The sequence below is a fragment of the Bombina bombina genome, chromosome 6 (assembly GCF_027579735.1).
Source record: "Bombina bombina isolate aBomBom1 chromosome 6, aBomBom1.pri, whole genome shotgun sequence".
In the NCBI taxonomy this organism is placed as follows: domain Eukaryota; kingdom Metazoa; phylum Chordata; class Amphibia; order Anura; family Bombinatoridae; genus Bombina; species Bombina bombina.
In genome coordinates, this window is record NC_069504.1 from 500,023,291 (window position 1) to 500,044,933 (window position 21,643).

Here is a 21,643-nt window from a genome sequence, read left to right on the forward strand (position 1 = left end):
AAATTCAGAATTGGTCTGAAAATTCCATCGTTCTTTGGGACAATGAAAAAATTGGCGTAAAAACCCTGGCCCTGTTCTGGAATAGGAACTGGAAAAATTACTCCCATACGTTCTAGTTCCTGAACACAAAGAAAAAAGCTTGAGACTTTCCTAGATTTTTGGAAACATGGGACAGAATAAACATTTGCGAATACGATTCTGTATCCCTGCGAAATTATGTTGAGAACCCAAGAATCTGGTACAGATTGAGACCAGGCCTTCTGAAAAAGGAGTAATCTGCCAAACCAGAATGGAATTATGACCAGGGGTCATACATTTATTGTTACATAGGGGTGGAAGATGATTTCTTGGACTGCTCTTGTTCCAGGAAGAGTTAGATCTCCAGGAACATCTAGATAATTCATTTTGACCAGAAGATGAAGATTGTTGGTTCTTTGAATGACAAAGGTAACGAAAACGATCTGAAGACTTGCTTTTTCCCTTAAACTTCTTGTCCTGAAGAAGCAAGGCCCCTTTACCACCTGTAAAATTAGAACTAATAGCATCTCACAGAGTAAATTGTGCCACTGCCTTTACTCCATACACTCCTCTGTCTCTCTTGTAGCAGCTCTCTGAGAAGGAAAATGGGTCTCAACTCAATCTAAAAACCCCTCTCTATAAATTGTGAAGAGCACATGAATTCGCTGCTCCGGTGTTCCACGCTTGCTAGGAATAAATGGTAAGTATTTTAAAAGAACAAAAATAGTATTTTTAAAAACAGGGCTTTCATTCATGAAAGTTGACATTCCCTTTAAGTTAAGGAATATTTAGGAACACTATTTACAAATATATAGTCATTTTGGTTAGGAAAGGTTTTTTTCTTTTAGACCACAACACACAAGGGGTATAAAAGACTGTCTATAATGTACTTTAACACAGAACAAGCTATAGCATTACACTCTCTGCAAGATGGCTGTTGGTTTAGGGACTCTGAACTAGATGTAGGTTGCATACAAATAAATCATATATAATAAGTCTGAAATTATTTGAACTTCCTATACAAGTAGAAAAATGTCTAGTGCTCACCTTTTTTCTGCATAAATACAAAGAGATCGTCCAGGAATTCTTTTCGTTTTGGATCACTGTCCAGTTCATAGAGCTGCATAGAAGAGATGTGTATGGTTAGTCTCGAATTACAACAAGGATGTAGCAAGTCGGTTGCAAGGCAGATTCCCCATCAAACAGCTGTGAGATAGTCATAATCACATATGTAGGAACCTATGAGAAGCATTTCAATGCACTGTCACTTACAATTTTACCCTTATCACTCAATCATAATTCTTGATTTCTCACTATTATCTACATATAAAAAGGAGGAAATTCCTACTTTAAATGCAGTAAATTAAAAAATTCACTAAGATCAGTAAAAACTTTCTCTAAGACTAAGCCTACCTCTAAAGTGGTAATAGGTTAGGACATACAACCTAGGTCTACGGCAAATTATCCATAATTAGCTCTGAGACTCTTGCATCAAGTTTTCAAAGTATGATATCCTCACTATAAATGCACCTGTTCACAGGTGTATACACCTTCCACTACATATGGCTTGGGTTTATTTTTTGTCCTCTACTATTGCCCACCTGCCCTGCAGACTAACGATAGCAAATGCGGAATACATAACATGACAGTTTAGAATTCATACACGATTCTTGTAAAAACAAAATGTATACTTCCTTAATAAATTAATTTATTTTGTGGTGGTGAGAGTCCACGAGCCATCACATGTGGGATTAATAGTCCTAAAGAAGGCAGCAAAACACCCCAGACAACAGAGCTATAATCCCTCCCACTTTCCAATGCCATATGTATGACACGGGAATCAATGGAAAGTGTCAGGGATTAAAACTAAGTTGTGTGGGGTGTTTTGCATCCTCCTGTAGCAATGGCCTTTAATCACACATCATGGCGCATATACTCTCAGCCATGATAAAATAATTTATCAGGTAAGCATCAATTTTGTTTTCTTTCATAAGATAGTGAGAGCCCATCAGGCATCACGTGTGGGATCCTATACACAAGCTGGTAAATCCACAAGACCATCAACAAAATAGGATAGGAAACAGTTAAGGCAGGCCTGAAGAACTTTCCTACCAAAAGCAGGCCCGGAAGTGGCAAAAGTGGCAAGATGTTATTTGGTAAAAGGTATGTAAAGATTAACAGATTTGCAAGGCAGCTACTTGGTCAATGGAAGATTCATTTCCAAAAACCCAAGAGGTGGCGACTGCTCTCGTAGAATGAGCAGTAATTAGTTCAGGGGAGACTTCCCCACTCTTAGGTATGCTACGTGACTAAAAGCTTTAAGCCAAGCTGCCAATACTTTTTCCAGTAGCTTTGAGTCTCTAGCAGTGACTTGAGAAATGGATAAACAAGGAAGAAGAATTTCTGAATTCTTTAGTGGCTTGTAGATAAAATTTAAAGGCACTTACTATATCAAAAAATGTTAACACTGGCAGAGAGATGAAAGAGAAAGGGAACCTTTCAAGACAACAAATGAACGTCCAGACTATACATAGGTTCAAATGGCTGATTCTGAAGGACCCTCAAAACAACGTTAAAGTGATATGAAACCCAAATGAATCTTTCATGATTCAGACAGAGCATGCAACTTTAAGCAACTTTCTAATTTGCTCTATCTGAATCATGAAAGAAAAAAAAAATTGGGATTTATATCCCTTCAAGATTTTACAGAGAGAAAGCAGGACGTATAATTGCTCTTAGCCTAACCAAAGCTTGAACAAAAAGGCTTGAATGTCAGGACGTCTCAATTTTCTTGTGATACAAGCTTGGAAGGGCAAAAAAAGGAAATTTATGCTTACCTGATAAATTTATTTCTTCTACGATATGACGAGTCCACGGATTTCATCCTTACTTGTGGGATTTATCCTCCTGCTAACAGGAAGTGGCAAAGAGCACCACAGCAGAGCTGTATATATAGCTACTACCTTCCCTCCACCTCCAGTCATTCGACCGAAGTTAGGAAGAGAAAGGAAAAGCCAAAGGTGCAGTAGTGACTAAAGTTTAACAAAAATATAATACATACCTGTCTTAAAAAATGACAGGGAGGGCCGTGGACTCGTCATATCGTAGAAGAAATCAATTTATCAGGTAAGCATAAATTTCCTTTTCTTCTACAAGATATGACTAGTCCATGGATTTCATCCTTACTTGTGGGATACAATACCAAAGCAACAGGACACGGATGAAATGGGAGGGACAAGACAGGGACCTAAACGGAAGGCACCACTGCTTGAAGAACCTTTCTCCCAAAACCAGCCTCAGAAGAAGCAAAAGTATCAAATTTGTAAAATTTTGAAAAAGTATGAAGAGATGACCAAGTTGCAGCCTTGCAAATCTGTTCAACAGTAGCATCGTTTTTAAATGCCCATGAGGAAGCCACAGCCCTAGTGGAATGAGCCGTAATTCTTTCAGGAGGATGCTGTCCAGCAGTCTCATATGCCAGACTGATGATACTCTTCAGCCAAAAAGAAAGAGGTAGCCGTAGCTTTCTGGCCCCTACATCTTCCAGAAAAAACAACAAATAATGAAGATGATTGACGAAAATCATTAGTCGCCTGTAAGTAAAACTACAGGGCACGGACCACGTCCAAGTTATGCAACAGACGCTCCTTCTTAGAAGAAGGATTAGGACATAGAGAAGGAACAACAATTTCGTGATTAATATTCTTATTAGAAACAACCTTAGGAAGGAATCCAGGTTTGGTACGTAAAACCACCTTATCAGAATGGAAGATAAGATAAGGCGAGTCACATTGTAATGCTGAAAGCTCAGAAACTCTACGAGCAGAAGAAATGGCAACCAAAAACAAAACTTTGCAAGATAACTTAATATCTATGGAATGCATGGGTTCAAACGGAACCCCTTGAAGAACTTTAAGAACTAAATTCAAACTCCAGGGTGGAGCAATTGGTCTAAATACAGGCTTGATTCTGGTCAGAGCCTGACAAAAAGACTGAACGTCTGGAACCTCTGCCAAACGTTTGTGTAATAAAATGGATAAGGCAGATATTTGTCCCTTTAAGGAACTTGCTGATAACCCTTTCTCCAATCCTTCTTGGAGAAAAGACAGAATTCTGGGAATCCTAACTCTACTCCATGAGTAGCCCTTGGATTCGCACCAATAAAGATATTTACGCCATATCTTATGGTAGATATTTCTAGTAACAGGCTTACGCGCCTGAATCAAAGTATCAATGACCGAATCAGAGAACCCCCGCTTAGATAAAATCAAACGTTCAATCTCCAAGCAGTCAGCTGCAGAGAGACTAAATTGGGGTGTTGAAAAGGTCCCTGAATGAGAAGGTCCTGCCTCAATGGTAGCTTCCACGACAGCAGAGAGGACATGTCCACTAGATCGGCATACCAAGTCCTGCGAGGCCACGCAGGAGCGATTAGAATTACTGAAGCCCTCTCCTGTTTGATCCGAGCAATCACCCGGGGAAGGAGAGCAAACAGTGGAAACACATAAGCTAGGTTGAACGACCAAGGCACTGCCAAGGCATCTATTAGTTCGGCCTGAGGATCCCTTGATCTGGATCCGTATCTTGGGAGCTTGACATTCTGACGAGACGCCATCAGATCCAATTCCGGCCTGCCCCATCTGAGTAAAGAGTGGCAAAGACCTCTGGGTGGAGTTCCCACTCCCCCGGATGAAACGTCCGTCTGCTTAAAAAGTCCGCTTCCTAGTTGTCCACTCCTGGGATGTAGATTGCTGACAGATAACAAGAGTGAGCTTCCGCCCACCGAATTATCTTGGATACTTCTGTCATCGCTAAGGAACTCCTTGTTCCTCCCTGATGATTGATGTAAGCCACAGTCGTGATGTTGTCCGACTGAAAGCGGATGAAATTGGCCGAAGCCAACTGAGGCCATGCCTGAAGCGCTTTGAATATTGCTCTCAATTCCAGAATGTTTATTGGAAGAAGAGACTCCGGCTGAGTCCACACACCCTGAGCCTTCAGGGAATTCCAGACTGCACCCCAGCCTAAAAGACTGGCGTCCATTGTCACCACCACCCATGAAGGTCTGCGGAAACACGTCCCTTGGGACAGATGATCCGGCGACAACCACCAAAGAAGAGAGTCTCTTGTCTCCTGATCCAGATCTATCTGAGGAGACAAATTTGCATAATCTCCATTCCACTGCCTGAGCATACTCAGCTGTAGTGGTCTGAGATAAAATCGAGCAAACAGAATGGATGTCCATCGCCGCCACCATCAATCCAATTAGCTCCATGCACTGGGCCACTGATGGCCGAGGATTGGACTGAAGGGCTCGGCATGTATTTAGAATCTTTAACTTTCTGACCTCTGTCAGGAAAATTTTCATGGATATGGAATCTATTAGAGTTCCCAAGAAGGGAACCTTGGTTTGCGGATTTAATTAACTCTTTTCTAGATTCACCTTCCACCCGTGAGTCCTCAGAAAGGACAGAACCGTGTCTCTGTGAGACTTTGTCAGATGGTAAGACGACGCCTGGATCAGGATATCGTCCAGATAAGGCGCCACTGCAATACCCCGCGGACTGAGAACCGCCAGAAGGGACCCTAAAACATTCGTGAAGATCCTAGGTGCTGTGGCCAACCCGAAGGGAAGAGCCACGAACTGAAAATGTTTGTCCAGGAAGGCAAACCTTAGGAACTGATGATGATCCTTGTGGATAGGAATATGAAGGTATGCATCCTTTAAGTCATATATTGACCCTCCTGGATCAATGGCAGAATTGTTCGAATAGTCTCCATTTTGAAGGATGGGACTCTGAGAAACTTGTTTAGACTCTTTAGATCTAAAATGGGTCGAAACGTGGCCTCTCTTTTGGGAACCACGAAAAGATTTGAGTAAAACCCCTGTCCCTGTTCCAGCCTTGGAACGGGACAAATTACTCCCATAGTAGCGAGATCTTTTACACAACGTAAGAACGCCTCTCTTTTTGTCTGGTCTGCAGACAATCGTGAAAGAAGAAACCTCCCCCTTGGGAGAGAACTTTTGAATTCCAGCAGATACCCTTGGGACACGATCTCCAGTGTCCAAGGATCCTGAACATCTCTTACCACGGACTTGATCTGGGCAAAATTCCCTTCCTGCTTGGTGGAAGACGAGGAAGAAGAGGGGACTCCTTTAAAGTTCCGAAAGGAACGAAAATTATTTTGTTTACCCCTCAGTTTAGTAGTTCTATTCTGAGGTAGGAGATGACCCTTACCTCCCGTAATGTCAGAAATGATCTCCTTCAAGTCAGGCCCGAATAGGGTTTTCCCCTTGAAAGGAATAGCCAAAAGCTTCGACTTAGATGACACATCAGCAGACCAAGATTTTAACCATAACGCTCTACGCGCTAAAAGAGCAAATCCGGCATTCTTAGCCGCCAATTTAGCAATCTGAAAGGCGGCATCTGTAATAAAAGAATTAGCCAGCTTAAGAGCCTTAATTCTATCTAAGATATCCTCTAAAGGAGTCTCAGTCTTAAGAGACTCTTCTAAAGCATCAAACCAGAAGGCTGCCGCAGTGGTAACTGGAACAATGCAGGCCGTTGGTTGTAAGAGGAAACCCTGATGAATAAACAATTTCTTTAGAAGACCCTCCAATTTCTTATCCATAGGGTCTTTAAAAGCACAACTGTCTTCAATAGGAATAGATGTACGCTTCGCCAGGGTAGATATACCCACCTTAGGGACTGTTTGCCGCGAGTCCCGAACAGTGTCAGACATGGGATATATCTTTTTGAAATTAGGAGAGGGTGAGAACGGAATACCCGGTCTGTCCCATTCCCTCTTAATAATCTCCAAGATTCTCTTAGGAACCGGAAAAATATCAGTGTAAGCAGGTAACTAAGTATTTGTCCATCTTACACAATTTCTCTGGTGGCACCACAATAGGGTCACAGTCATCCAGAGTCGCTAAAACCTCCCGAAGTAACAGGCGGAGGTGTTCAAGCTTAAATTTAAAGGACATGACATCCGAGTCTGTCTGAGGTAACGCACTTCCCGAATTGGAAAGTTCCCCCTCAGACAGAAGTTCCCTGACCCCCAAATCAGATCCGTGAGGGTACATCGGAAATAGCTAATAAAGCATTAGAGGACTCAGTATTCACACTGACTTCTGTCCTACTGCGTTTACCCTGTAACGCTGGCAACTTAGATAATACCTCTGTAAGGGTAGTTGACATAACTGCAGCCATATCCTGCAGAGTGAAGGAATTAGACGCGGTTGAAGAACCAGGCGTCGCTTGGGTGGGCGTTAAAGGTTGTGACGCTTGGGGAGAAGTAAGCAGTATACCCTGATTCTCCTCAGACTGAGAATCATCTTTAGCCACATTTTCTTTACATAAAATCTGTGCTTTACATTGTAAGGCCCTCTCAGTACACGAGGGACAAAAAGTTAGAGGGGATTCCACAGTGGCATCTAAACACATAGAATTGAGTTTCCTCCTCAGTGTCAGACATGTTAAACAGACTAGCAATCTTATAATAGTCGTTCTTTTATTAAAAAAATCTTTAGCTCTGAATTCAATTATAGTCAAAAGTTAATACAGAAAAAAAAAAACTGTACTGCGCCTTTAAATTTCAAAAGCGCAACTATTTTTCTGAGACGTTCAATAACGTGTTTATAGCAATAAAAATTATTTGGATGTGCCCAAAAACTCTAACAGCATTGCATCCACTTGCTGAAATATGTCAGACCAATATAATAATTATTTTAACAATTAAATTATGTATTATCTTTAATTAGGCCTCTGCACCACGCCACAGCTCTGCTGTGGCGCCTACCTGCCCCCGGAATGTAACTGCTGCTGCTCGAGGGGCTTTTCAGGCCCTTTGGAAGTCCGGATAACTTAGGCCCCACCAGAGATCAGGACTCTGTCGCCCATGCGACCCGGCTGAACTGCGTGTCTGAGCGCGCAAAATAGACCCCGCCCACCGAGGTCGTTATTCAAGCTCGGTAAGACCCGCATGGGTCATAACAAAAAATAAACATGTCCTCTAAGTATAAGCCATGTGCCCTCTTATATACACTCCATATATTGAGTGAAAAACCCTGCACAAATATGTCAGACCACCTTCATAACATGACAGCTTTTAAGCAGAACCGCAACTCCCAGCGTCAAGCCCCTCTTTATAAGACAAAAAATATTTTACATACTTTGGTAATAAAGAGAAAGGGATTCCATTTCTTTACACAGTGTATACTGCTTACCCCTCCCAATTAAGGGGAAAATGTCAGCCTGTTCTGTGCATCAAGTCTCCCCAGAAACAAAAAAAGACTGAACATACCTCAAAGTTGCTTGTAGCAAGACACCGTTCTCCACACTGAAGATTTTCTTACACTACCTTCAGCTGCTGTGGGAACCCTCATGGATCTTAGAGAACGTTTGCTAAGATCATCAACATCAGGGAAGAAAGATTCCTCACTCTCCCTGAGAAAAATAGTACTCACTGGCACCATTTTAAAATAAAAAACTTCTGGATTGAAGAAACTAAACTAACACCTCACTTTACCTCTTCCTATTACTATACAGGCAAAGAGAATGACTGGAGGTGGAGGGAAGGGAGGAGCTATATATACAGCTCTGCTGTGATGCTCTTTGCCACTTCCTGTTAGCAGGAGGATAAATCCCACAAGGATGAAATCCGTGGACTCGTCATATCTTGTAGAAGAAATTAGCCTTTAAGGAAACTGACTGAAAAAACCATTATCCAGACCATCCTGCAAAAAATTGAAGAATTCTGAAAGGAGTTCCAATAGTAATTCTTAGACTCCGTACAGAAAACTTAAAACTTTCCAGACTTGGTTAAAAATATGTCTTGTAACAGGTTTTCTGTCCGGAATTAAATTGACAATAACTTGATATGAAAAAACGAAATTTATGCTTACCTGATAAATTTATTTATTTCCGGATATGGTGAGTCCATGACATCATCAATTACTGTTGGGAATATCACCCCTGGCCAGCAGGAGGCGGCAAAGAGCACCACAGCAAAGCTGTTAAGTATCACTCCCCTACCCATAATCCTCTTTGTCTCTGTCAATGGAGGAGTATAAGTTTTAGTGTCTGAAGAACTGAATCTTTTTTTTGTACCTTTCCCTGCAAGCAAGGATTTGGGTTTAGCCGAGTCGACATCAGTCTCTGCAGTAGAGTAGTGGTGGCTTTTAAGCAGTTAGGAAGCTGTGGGGTTGTGCTTACTTTGATTCCCAACATATTGCTGCCCTAGGTATAGAAAGCCAGAGTTTGTAAGGAGTATGTGTCCTTTCAAGCTTTGTGAGCTGTCTTCCTGCCAGACAGTTAAGATTGCAGGTAAGTGCTTCATTTGACCAAAGGTAATGGAGAAAAAAAAAAGGAGTAACACAAAAGGTGTAGAGGTGCCTGAGGTTTAGTCAAAAAACAACTGTCTAAAAATATAGGGCGGGGTCGTGGACTCCCCATATGTGGAAAGAAATAAATTTATCAGGTAAGCATAAATTTAGTTTTCTTTCCTAAGATATGGTGAGTCCACAACATCATCAATTACTGTTGGGAACCAATACCCAAGCTAGAGGACACAGATGACTAGGGAGGGACAAGACAGGCAGACCTAAACAGAAGGCATCACCGCTTGAAGAACTTTTCCTCCATAAGAAACCTTGTCCGGGGCATAAAAATCAAATTGCAACTTGGTCTTTGCATACTTTTTCCAAATTTTATCAGACGTGCAAAACTGATCCACTGAAGCTTCACCTGTGAAAGCTCAAGAAGAAGAGACAGCCCTCGTGTAATGAGCAATAACTCTCTCAGGAGACTGCAGCCCCGCAGTCTGAAAAGCTGACAAATTAAACTTCTCAACCAGAGAAAAGAGAAGTAGCAGTAGCTTTCTGTTACAAAGAAAACAGAAGAAAAAAATATTAAACACGCACAACATCCAAATTGAGCACACATGTTCCTTAAGAGATGAGAATGACACAGAGAGGGAACAACAAATCCCCCAACAATATTTCCACTATAAGATAAGTGAATCACACTGCAAAGCCGAGAGTACCTAAAATCTCGTAGCAGAAGGTATAGCAAAAAAAGAAAAACTTCCAAGATAAAAATTTAAAATCTATGGAATGCTATGGCTCAAACTGAGCCTGCTGCAAAACCTTAAAACCAAGGTTAAAGCTTCAAGAGGAGCAACAGACTTAAATACAGGCCTGATGCTAACCAGGGTCTGACAAAAAAAATGTACACGTCTGACACATCCGTCAGACACTTGTGCAAAAAAGGTTAACACAGAAATCTGACCCTTCAGAGGACTGACAAAACTTCCTCCAGACCTCCCCAGAGAAAGGGCAAAACCCCTAGGAATTCTGACCCTACTTCCAAGAGTAGTTCTTGGATTCACAGCAATCATGGAATTTACACCATACCTTTTGGTAAAAATTACCAGTAACAGGCTTGCGAGCCTGAATCATGGTCTCAATGACCACTTCAGAAAAAACACACTTAGACAAAACTAAGCATACAATCTCCAAGCAGAAAGCTTAAGAGAAAAATAAAGTTGTATAAAAGATTGGACCCCGAATTAGAAGGTCCTTCCTCAGAAATAACCACCAAGGTGAAAGAATATATCTCCGTTAGGTCTGTATACCAGATCCTGCAAAATTTGCAGGAACTATTAAAATATCGATGCTCACTCCCATTTGATACGAGCAATGACTCGTGGAAGGAGAGCAAACTGAGGAACAGGAATGTCAGACTGAAATTCCAAGGAACCTCCAGGATATTTAACAGAACAGCCTGCTGATCCCTTGACCATTAACATAATATGGAAACTTGGCATACTGCCATCTCCCACTCCAGCACCCCCCATTTGAGAGCTAACCTGGAGAACACCTCCGGGAGAAGCGCCCACTCCCCGGAATGAAAAATCTGACTGCTCAAGAAGTCCGCTCCCGGTATCCACTCCTGAAATGTGGATAAAGGATAAACAACGAATGTGAACGTCCGCCCACCGAACAATCCACACCCATCATGGCAAAGGAACTCCAGGGTTCCCCCCAGGTGGTTAATGTAAACCACTGAGATGAAATTGTTCAACTAGAACCTGAAAAACCGGTTAAGACAACTGAGGCCAAGCCCTCAGAGCATTGTAGATTGCGCTCAACTCCTCCCAAGTCCATAGTCACCAACCCAACAGGCTAGCGACCGTGGTCACTATTACTTAGGAAGGTCTCCGGAAGCATGCGCCCCAAGACAGGTGCTCCTGAGAAAACCAAAAGATTCTGGAGAATTCGGGCAACGATCCCGCTACCTCTCACAAACTAAGCAAACACTCTACCACTAATTCCCCTCTCTGATCCACAGGAAGAATCTCAAGTCGACAGATCTAGATCTATCCTCCGAGACAGAGCCACAAGATCCCCGGTCCACTTTCTGAACATGCATAACAGCAGACTCTCCGATGGAATTGAGCAAAGAAATGATGTCCAATGTAGCAACCATCAGACCAATTACCTCCATACATTGGGCCACTTAAGGTCCAAACAGTAGAGTGCTGAAAGAAGCAAGGAGGAAAGAATCCTCTATTTTCTGACTTCTATCAAAAATATTTTCAGAGATAGGGAAACTAATATGGTCCCTAAGAAAACAACCCCTGTAGCTGGAACAAGGGAACTTATTTTAAGATTAATTTCCATCCGAGGGAATGAAGAAAGACAACAAGATCTCTGTATGAGTTTTCTTGTTGAAAAGATGGCGCATGAACCATTATGACGTCCAGGAAGGGCACCCCAGCAATTTCCTGAAACCTGATCACTGCTAAAATAGACCCCTCAGAGCCATGGCAAGGCCAAATGGAAGAGCCACAAACACAGTGTTTGACAGAAAGGCAAAACTCTGGAACTTGGAAATACACGTCCTCCAGGTCTATGGTAACCATGAACTGACCCTCCTAGACCAAAGGAAGAATGGCACCACTGATTTCCATTTGAAGAAAGGTACCCTGAGACAACTTGTTGAGACATTTTAGGTCTACCATAGGACAAAAAATTCCCTATTTTTCAGGAACCACAAACAGGAATGAATAAAATCCTAGACCCTTTTCTCTTACAGGAACTGGAACTATCACTCACAGGCAAGAGAAGTCCCAAACGCACAACAAAAATTCCTCACTGTTATCTGGCCTGCAGATAAAATAGAGAGGTGGAACCTGCCTCAGGGAGGGAAAGAATGACTTCTATGAGGTAACCCTAAGATACTATGTCCACAGCCTATCTGGGACACTGGGACATCTCGTATCCATATTTAAAGACAGAGATTCAACCCCCCACTTGGACCGATCCCGGATTGGGGCAAACTCCTTTAGGTCTGTTCATCTTGTCTTGTGGTAGAAAAGATCCTTTTTCCACCCGGAATATCAGAACTATTCCTGTCAGATCAGGACCAAACAAGGTCTTACCCTTGTACGGAAACACCAGAAACTTGGACTCGGAGGAAAGATTCACTGACCACAACGCCCCGCGGGCTAGCACAGCAAAGCCAGATATCTTGGCTGCCGGCTGGAAAACGTTTATAGTTGCATCAGAAATAAAAGAAATGGCTAGCTTTAGAGCCTTAATTCTCTACTGGATCTCCAAAAGAGTCTCTACCAAATTGGGATCAGACAAGGCATCGCACCAATAAGATGCCGCTCTTGACACAGTGGCAATACAAACTTCCATGTAAGCCTCCAGCTTAGTCCATTAATTTTAAAAAGAACAGCTATGCTCACAAGGAATAGTAGTTCTCTTAGAGTAGAAATGACCTACTACTTTAGGCACCGTGCGCTCTGATATTTAATGGAGAAAGCGACAGGAAACATCTTTTTAAAGACAGGAGACTGGGAAAAAAGAATCCCTAACTTCTCCCATTCCTGTGAAAAATCTCCAAGCACGGTCTGGAACAGAAAAACACTTCCACAGATGAAGGAACATCAAGCAACTATTAAGTTGACTTAAATTCTTAGGGTTGACAATGACAGGCATATTGGAGTCATCCAAAGAAGCCCAAACATCCGTTAACATTACACAAAGGTGTTCAAGCTTAAATCTGAAGGTTACTACTTCAGCATCAGATGAAGGAAATATACGGTCCTAAACTGAGATTTCACCCTCAGAGGTTACAGCCATATCCTCCTCATCAGACTAATAAGGGAGGGCAACCTGTTAACCGTAAGCGGAGCAGAAACCTTACTATCTGAACCTCTAAAAATTTCTCATGCATTTTCCCTAAACATAGGAAAATCAGATAATATCACAGATACCACAGAAGATAGCTGTGTAGCAAAATCTAGGCAAATATACTCCTTCAGGAGATTGAGAGGAACCGGAGGGCACTGCATGTGAGGCCATTGAGGCTTTTGACATAAGAGGAGAAAGCTGTGGCATTGGCTGAACAGCATCATCCTGAGAGACATGAAGCTCAGAAAATAAACACATTTTTAAGTCCATTTCATCAAGTGCAACAAATTGCATAACAACACAAAAAGTTATGCAAGTCATAGCGTATATTAGTCCTTGGGAGCAGATCTCTAGCTCCATGAAAAAACTAACAGATAAAACACAAAATATAAATATTTTAAAGAATACAAAAATATTATTAAAGGAACAGACTACTTAGGACAGTTAGCACTGTCACTTTAAAAATATAGGATAAGTGTTTCACTAATAAAACAGCCATTAGAATAACTTGTTCTCTGGCTCCCAGATGAACAAGATAGTTAAGCACGCTATGAGACTTGATGTTTAATTCACTGGATGCAAGGAACATCAATAAAAACAAGCCGCAAAGAGACCAAGGCTCAAAACACACTGACCGCAAACAAACCCGCCGCTCCATTCTCAGCCAGAGAAAGAGGCGGGGTTACATGGTCAATCTGTCCTCAATGACAGAGCACATTGACGGCATTGTGTACTAAGTAAAAACGCTAACCGGCCACTTAAAGCATAAGGACCAGCAACATCAATGCGCAGCCACTAGCTGTACCAACACATAATCCTCTCACGGAAGCAGCTACCGCTCCAAAGAAAAGAGGAAGGTCACATGACCGGGTTGAGAGAAGCTGCGCCATTACACAATGTGCGCGCTTTCAACCCGGCTCAATGAAAGTAAACACACTTAGAGCTGTATTTAGTAAATGACTCAGAGACTTTTATGGTATTACTAGGGTGACCATATTGCCGCTTTAAAAAGGTACACATATGAAAACTACATATGTCGGGGCTTTTTTCAGTGCTGTATAAACAACTGATTTGAATAAGAACCCTGACATATGTATTTTTCATATATGTCCGTTTTTAAAGCGGCAATATGGTCACCCTAGGTATTACACAATTTTTCTCTGAGGTATAACCGTTCACTCAGAAGACAACCAAATAACATTAACATGCTCAATAACATAAATGAGCCCAAATGAATGAGTTAACCCTTTCATATCCCATAAAAGAAATTAACTCAAGTCTCTGTCACATATTAGAAAGTGCCTGCATACTGCCTGAATTAAATTCTACTAAGGATTCTTACAGTCCCAATAATAAAATTCTTACAGTCCCAATAATAAAAAGCAAAGAGTTATATTTATTTTAAAAAAACTCTGAAGTGCAAGCCTCCTCACCTTGAAGACAAAATGCACTTACCTGCATCTAGCCATCCGGCAGGAGGACAGCTTACAAGGCATGAAAAGAACACATTTCCTTACAGAGACCTGTAGAAAAAGAAAAAACAGAGTAAACCCACTCTGGTTTTCTATATCATGGGCAGCAAATATGTTAGGAAAACGCAGCAAGGCCCACCTTACAAGTTCCTAACTGCTTTAAAGTCACCACTACCCTTACTGAAAAGATTAACGTGGAGTACGGCTAGACCCAATCCTTGAGCAAGGAAAAGAACAGAGTAAACCTACTCTGACTTTCAAAATAATAAAATCTTGCTTCTAGCGAAAGAAATCCAATTTTCTAAGAACACCAAAACTTCACCTCCTCCATGCATGAAGACAAAGAGAATGACTGGGGTTTGTGGGAAGGGAAGTGATACTTTACAGTTTTTAACTGTGGTGCTCTTTGCCTCCTCCTGCTGGCCAGGAGTGATATTCCCAACAGTAATTGATGATGTCGTGGACTTACCATATCTTAGGAAAGAAAAATAGCCATCAATATTAGAAATGTAAGATCTTGATGGAAGAAGGGACCTTGACAGAGAAGCTCCTTCCTGAGAAGGAGATACCAAAGCTGGCTGGAGGACATTTGTACCAGATCCTGCACAGCAATTAGAACACAGACCCTTTCCCGTTTTATCTTGGCTATTATCCTGGATAGTAAAATAAAAAGAGGCAAGATGTAAATTAGATTGAATGAATAGGGAACCACTAGTGCATCTATTACGTTGCTTGTGGATCTCAAAATCTTTCACAATACTGCAGATGCTTGTAGTTCAAGTTAGAGGCCATGAGGTCTATGTCTGGCCTTCCCCAACAATTTGCAATCTTATCAAATATATCCTGATTCAAGGACCATAAACCAAGTTGAAGTTACTGATGACTGAGGAATTCTGCTTCCCAACTGTCCACACCTGGAATATGAATAGTTGAAATCATGCAATGATGGCGTTCTGCTTATTGCTAAGACACCGCCTTGGTGATTGTTATAAGCCACTACTATGACATTGTCTAACCAAAACTTCAGAAGAGACTCCTGAAGTCCTGAATATTGCACAATCAAGATATTGATCAATAACCTTGCCTCCAGAGGAAACTAAACTCCCTGCGCTTTCCGGGAACCCAAGACTACGCCCCAAACCAGTGGTAATTACTACCCAATTCGGACAGAGAAATGAGGCTCCCTAAATCAATGATTGGTTAGTCTGCCACCAAGTTAGAGAATGTCTTATCTTGAAGCCTAAGGAGATATTCTGAGACAAATAATTGTAATCTCTAATCCACTGTAGCAACATTTAAAGTTGCAAAAAAACGTAAGTGGAAACTGGCAAAACGTATTTGAAGCAGCGTCTATTGAGACCAACGTTACATGCATTGAAAACCGTGTAGGAAAAAGAGTTTTTGTTGAAGAGCATCTGTGAGATAGTCTAAATGTTAAATTAGATTGAAAGGTCAAAAATAAAATGTTAATAGGTGCATTTCAATGTGAAATAGAAGCATTTTTGCAATATACTTTCAGTAGCAAAAATGCTTCTAATAAAAGTTATTACTCTTTTTCTGCGGCCTATGCACATATCCTATTAGCTTCTGAGAGAGTCAGCAGTTATTTGTATGACAAAAATTAAATCTTCAGAACCAATACTCACCACCACCAGTTCTTTAAGCAGGCGTGATTATTTAATAATGGGTGCACAGGCCATCACATGATATGTGTATATGCCTCTGAAAAATAGTAATAACGTTTACTAGAAGCATTTTTGCTCATGGAAGATATTGTAAAAATGCTTATCTTTTAAAGTGAAATGCACCCCATATGCATTTTAATTTTGACCTTTCTATCCCTTTAAGGAATTTATGATGAAGCATTGAAAGGCAACTTTGGTTTGTTATAGTAGAGAGCTTTCTCGGTTAGAGAATACAATTTTTAGATTTCAGATTCACTTCTATTATCAAATTTGCTTTATTCTTGGTATCCTTTGTTAAAGGAGAGCAATGCTCTCCTGGGACGAGACAGTGACAAGCAGCTAGCTCACAGTAGTGCATTGCGTCTGAGCCTATGTATGCTTTTCAACAATGGATACCAAAAGAACAAAGCAAATTAGCTGCAAGAAGTAAATTGAAAAAATTGTTAAAAAACAATTTATGTAAGAACTAACCTGATAAATTAATTTCTTTCATATTGGCAAGAGTCCATGAGCTAGTGACGAATGGGATATACATTCCTGCCAGGAGGGGGCAAAGTTTCCCAAACCTCAAAATGCCTATAAATACACCTCCCACCACACACATACTTCAGTTTAACGTATAGCCAAGTAATGAAGTGTAAAAAGGAGTAAAAAAGCATACAAAAAAAAAAAAAGAACTAGAAAATAATATTGTGCTTTTATTCCAAAAAATATAACCACTAAAAATAGGGTGGGCCTCATGGACTCTTACCATTATGAAAGAAATGAATTTATCAGGTAAGTTCTTACATAAATTATGTTTTCTTTCATGTAAATGGCAAGAGTCCATGAGCTAGCGACGTACGGGATAAAATACCCAAGATGCGGAAGTCCACAGAAGAGTGACTAGAGAGGGAGGGATAAAATAAAAAAAGCTATTTCCGATGAGAAATTAAATCCAAAAAAGTTTGTCTTATAAACAGAAGAATCAAACTTAGACAGCTGCCTGAAGAACTTTTCTACTAAAGACTGCATCAGAAGAAGCAAATACATCAAAATGGTAAAATGTAGTAAATGTAAATGTATGCAAAGAAGACCAAGTTGCTACTTTGCCAATCTGATCAACTGAAGCTTCATTCTTAAAATCCCAAGAAGTGGCAACTGATCTAGTAGAATGAGCTGTAATTTTCCGAGGCGGAGACTGTCCCGCCCCCAAATAAGCCTTGTGAATCAAAAGCTTTAAAGGGACACTGAACCCAATTTTTTTCTTTCGTGATTCAGATGGAGCATGCAAATTTTAAGAAACTTTCTAATTTACTCCTATTATCAATTTTTCTTCGTTCTCTTGCTATCTTTATTTGTAAAATAAGGTATCTAAGCTATTTTTTAGTTCAGACTCTGGACAGCACTTGGTTATTGGTCGGTTAAATTAATCCACCAATCAGCAAGAACCCAGGTTGTTCACCCAAAATGGGCCGGCATCTAAACTTACATTCTTGCTTTTCAAATAAAGATACAAAGAATAAAAAAATGTGATAATAGGAGTAAATTAAAAAGTTGCTTAAAATTGCCTGCTCTGTCTGAATCATGAAAGAAAAAATTTGGGTTCAGTGTCCCTTTAACCAAGATGCCAAAGAAATGGCAGAGGCTTTCTGACCTTTCCAAGAACCGGAAAAGACAACAAATAGACTAGAAGTCCTCCTAAAATCCTTAGTAGCCTCAACATAGTATTTCAAAGCCCTTACCACATCCAAAGAGTAACGATTTTTCAAGCAAATTCTTAGGATTCGGACAGAAGGAAGAAACAACAATTTCCCTACTAATGTTGTTAGAATTCACAACCTTAGGAAGAAATTTAAACAAAGTGCGCAAAACAGCTTTATCCTGATGGAAAATCAAAAAAGGAGACTCACAAGAGAGCAGACAATTCAGAAACTCTTCTAGCAGAAGAGATAGCCAAAAGGAACAATACTTTCCAAAAAAAAGTAGTTTAATATCCAAAGAATGCATAGGCTCAAAAGGAGGAGCCTGCAAAACCTTCAAAACCAAAATAAGACTCCATGGAGGAGAAATAGACTTAAAGGGACAGTTCCCCCCAAAATATTCTCCCCTTTAAATTGTTCCCAATTATTCATTTTACCTGCTGGAGTGTTTTAAATTGTTTACAAGTAGCTCCTTTACCCCTATTTTGGCATTTGAAATAGCTGATTTAGCCTGTGGTAGCCCAACCTATTGTGAAAGTTTCTATACTGGAGTATATTCTATTGAATAGCCTAAGTAAACACAGCCAGCAGAAGAGATTACACTCTCAGTGGGTTGCAGGATAGTTAATTAAATGATAATTTTCCATTGTTCTCTCTATGTATTGAGCTTTAGTTTTTCAGACAAATCTAAGATAAAGAAGCAAGTATGTGTTAATAAAGTGATAACATAATGAGATCTGATATAACCTGAAGCTCAACCCATTGTAATAGGCTGTGGTTTAAAAGCACAAAACCAGCTACTACTTATACACAAAAAAACCTGAGAATGTAATTTCTCATAAATGTTATACTCTGCAGCTGGTATAACAAGTTATTGACAATACATTCATATAAAAATAATTTTACAGTGTACTGTCCCTTTATTAACAGGCTTGATACGGACCAAAGCCTGAACAACACAGTGAATATCAGGAAGTTTAGCAATCTTTCTATGAAATAAAACAGTAAGATTTGTCCCTTCAAAGTACTTCAAAGTACTTGCAGACAAACCTTAATCCAAACCGTCCTGAAGAAACTAAAATTCTAGGAATTCTAAAAGAATGCCAATAAAATTTATGAGAAGAACACCATGAAATATAGATTATCCAATCCCGATAATAAATCTTCCTTGAAACAGACTTCCGAGCCTGCACCATAGTATTGATCACTGAGTCAGAGAAACCTCTATGAGTAAGCACTAAAGTTCAATTTCCATACCTTCAAATTTAGTGATTGGAGATCCTGATGGAAAAACGGCCCTTGATACAGAAGGTCTGGCCTTAAAGGAAGTAACCAAGGTTCGCAACTGGACATGTGGACAAGATCCGCATACCAAAACCTGTGAGGCCATGCTGGTGCCATCAGAAACACATGCGATTGTTCCTTTATGATCTTGGAGATCACCCTTGGAAGAACTATAGGCGGAAAAATATAAGCAAGTTGGTAAGACCAAGGAACTGCTAGCACATCCACCATCTCTGCCTGAGAATCCCTGGAAAGATATCTGGGAAGTTTCCTGTTTAGATGGGAAGCCATCAGATCTATTTCTGGAAGACCCCACATCTGTACAATCTGAAAAAACACAATTTATGCTTACCTGATAAATTTATTTCTCCAGTGGTGTATCCAGTCCACGGATCATCCATTACTTATGGGATATTCTCATTCCCAACAGGAAGTTGCAAGAGGACTCACAGCAAAGCTGTTATATAGCTCCTCCCCTTCCTACCATATCCAGTCATTCGACCGAAAACAAGCAGAGAACGGAGAAACCATAGGGTGCAGTGGTGACTGTAGTTTAAATTTAAAAATAACCTGCCTTAAAATGACAGGGCGGGCCGTGGACTGGATACACCACTAGAGAAATAAATTTATCAGGTAAGCATAAATTGTGTTTTCTCTAGTAAGGTGTATCCAGTCCACGGATCATCCATTACTTATGGGATACCAATACCAAAGCTAAAGTACACGGTTGAAGGGAGGGACAAGGCAGGAACTTAAACGGAAGGTACCACTGCCTGTAAAACCTCTCTCCCAAAAATAGCCTCCGAAGAAGCAAAAGTATCAAATTTGTAAAATTTTGAAAAAGTATGAAGCGAAGACCAAGTCGCCGCCTTGCAAATCTGTTCAACAGAGGCCTCATTTTTAAAGGCCCAGGTGGAAGCCACAGCTCTAGTAGAATGAGCTGTAATCCTTTCAGGAGGCTGCTGTCCAGCAGTCTCATAGGCTAAGCGTATTATGCTTCTTAGCCAAAAAGAAAGAGGTTGCCGAAGCCTTTTGACCTCTCCTCTGACCAGAGTAAACAACAAACAAAGCAGATGTTTGCCGAAAATCCTTAGTAGCTTGTAAGTAAAACTTTAAAGCACGAACCACGTCCAAATTGTGTAATAGACGTTCCTTCTTTGAAGAAGGATTAGGACACAAGGATGGAACAACAATCTCTTGATTGATATTCTTGTTAGATACCACCTTAGGTAAAAACCCAGGTTTGGTACGCAGAACTACCTTATCAGAATGAAAAATTAGATAAAGGAGAATCACATTGTAAGGCAGCTAACTCGGAGACTCTACGAGCCGAGGAAATAGCTACCAAAAAAAAGGACTTTCCAAGAAAAAAGTTTTATATCAATGGAATGAAGAGGTTCAAACTGGACACCTTGAAGAACCTTAAGAACCAAATTTAAGCTCCATGGTGGAGCAACAGGTTTAAACACAGGCTTGATTCTGACTAAAGCCTGACAAAAAGCCTGAACGTCTGCCAGACGTTTGTGCAAAAGGACAGAGCAGAAATCTATCCCTTTAAGGAACTAGCTGACAAACCTTTTTCCAAGCCTTCTTGGAGAAAAGATAATATCCTAGGAATCCTGACCTTACTCCATGAGTAGCCCTTGGATTCACACCAATAAAGTTATTTACGCCATATTTTATGGTAAATTTTCCTGGTGACAGGCTTTCGTGCCTGTATTAAGGTATCAATGACTGACTCTGAGAAGCCACGCTTTGATAAAATCAAGCGTTCAATCTCCATGCAGTCAGTCTCAGAGAAATTAGATTTGGATGGTTGAAAGGACCCTGAAGTAGAAGGTCCTGTCTCAGAGGCAGAGTCCATGGTGGAAAGGATGACATGTCCACTAGGTCTGCATACCAGGTCCTGCGTGGCCACGCAGGCGCTATTAAAATCACTGATGCTTTCTCCTGCTTGATCTTGGCAATCAGTCGAGGGAGCAGAGGAAACGGTGGAAACACATAAGCCAGGTTGAAAGACCAGGGCGCTGCTAGAGCATCTATCAGCGTCGCCCTGGGGTCCCTGGATCCGTAACAGGGAAGCTTGGCATTCTGTCGAGACGCCATGAGATCCAGTTCTGGTTTGCCCCAGCGATGAATCACTTGTGCAAACACCTCCGGATGGAGTTCCCACTCCCCCGGATGAAAAGTCTGTCAACTTAGAAAATCCGCCTCCCAGTTCTCTACACCTGGGATATGGATAGCTGATAGATGGCAGAAGTGAAACTCCGCCCAGCGAATTATCTTTGAGACTTC

General features: G+C 40.9%; 1 protein-coding gene across 1 annotated transcript in view; it reads right to left on the reverse strand.

Moving 5' to 3' along the window:
* ARID3B (AT-rich interaction domain 3B) overlaps positions 1-21,643 on the reverse strand; it is a 288,514-nt gene that overhangs the window by 178,163 nt on the left and 88,708 nt on the right. Inside the window, exon 7 of the mRNA XM_053717369.1 lies at positions 1,066-1,138. Coding sequence (XP_053573344.1) covers positions 1,066-1,138 — 73 coding nt within the window. The remainder of the gene's footprint in view (positions 1-1,065; positions 1,139-21,643) is intronic.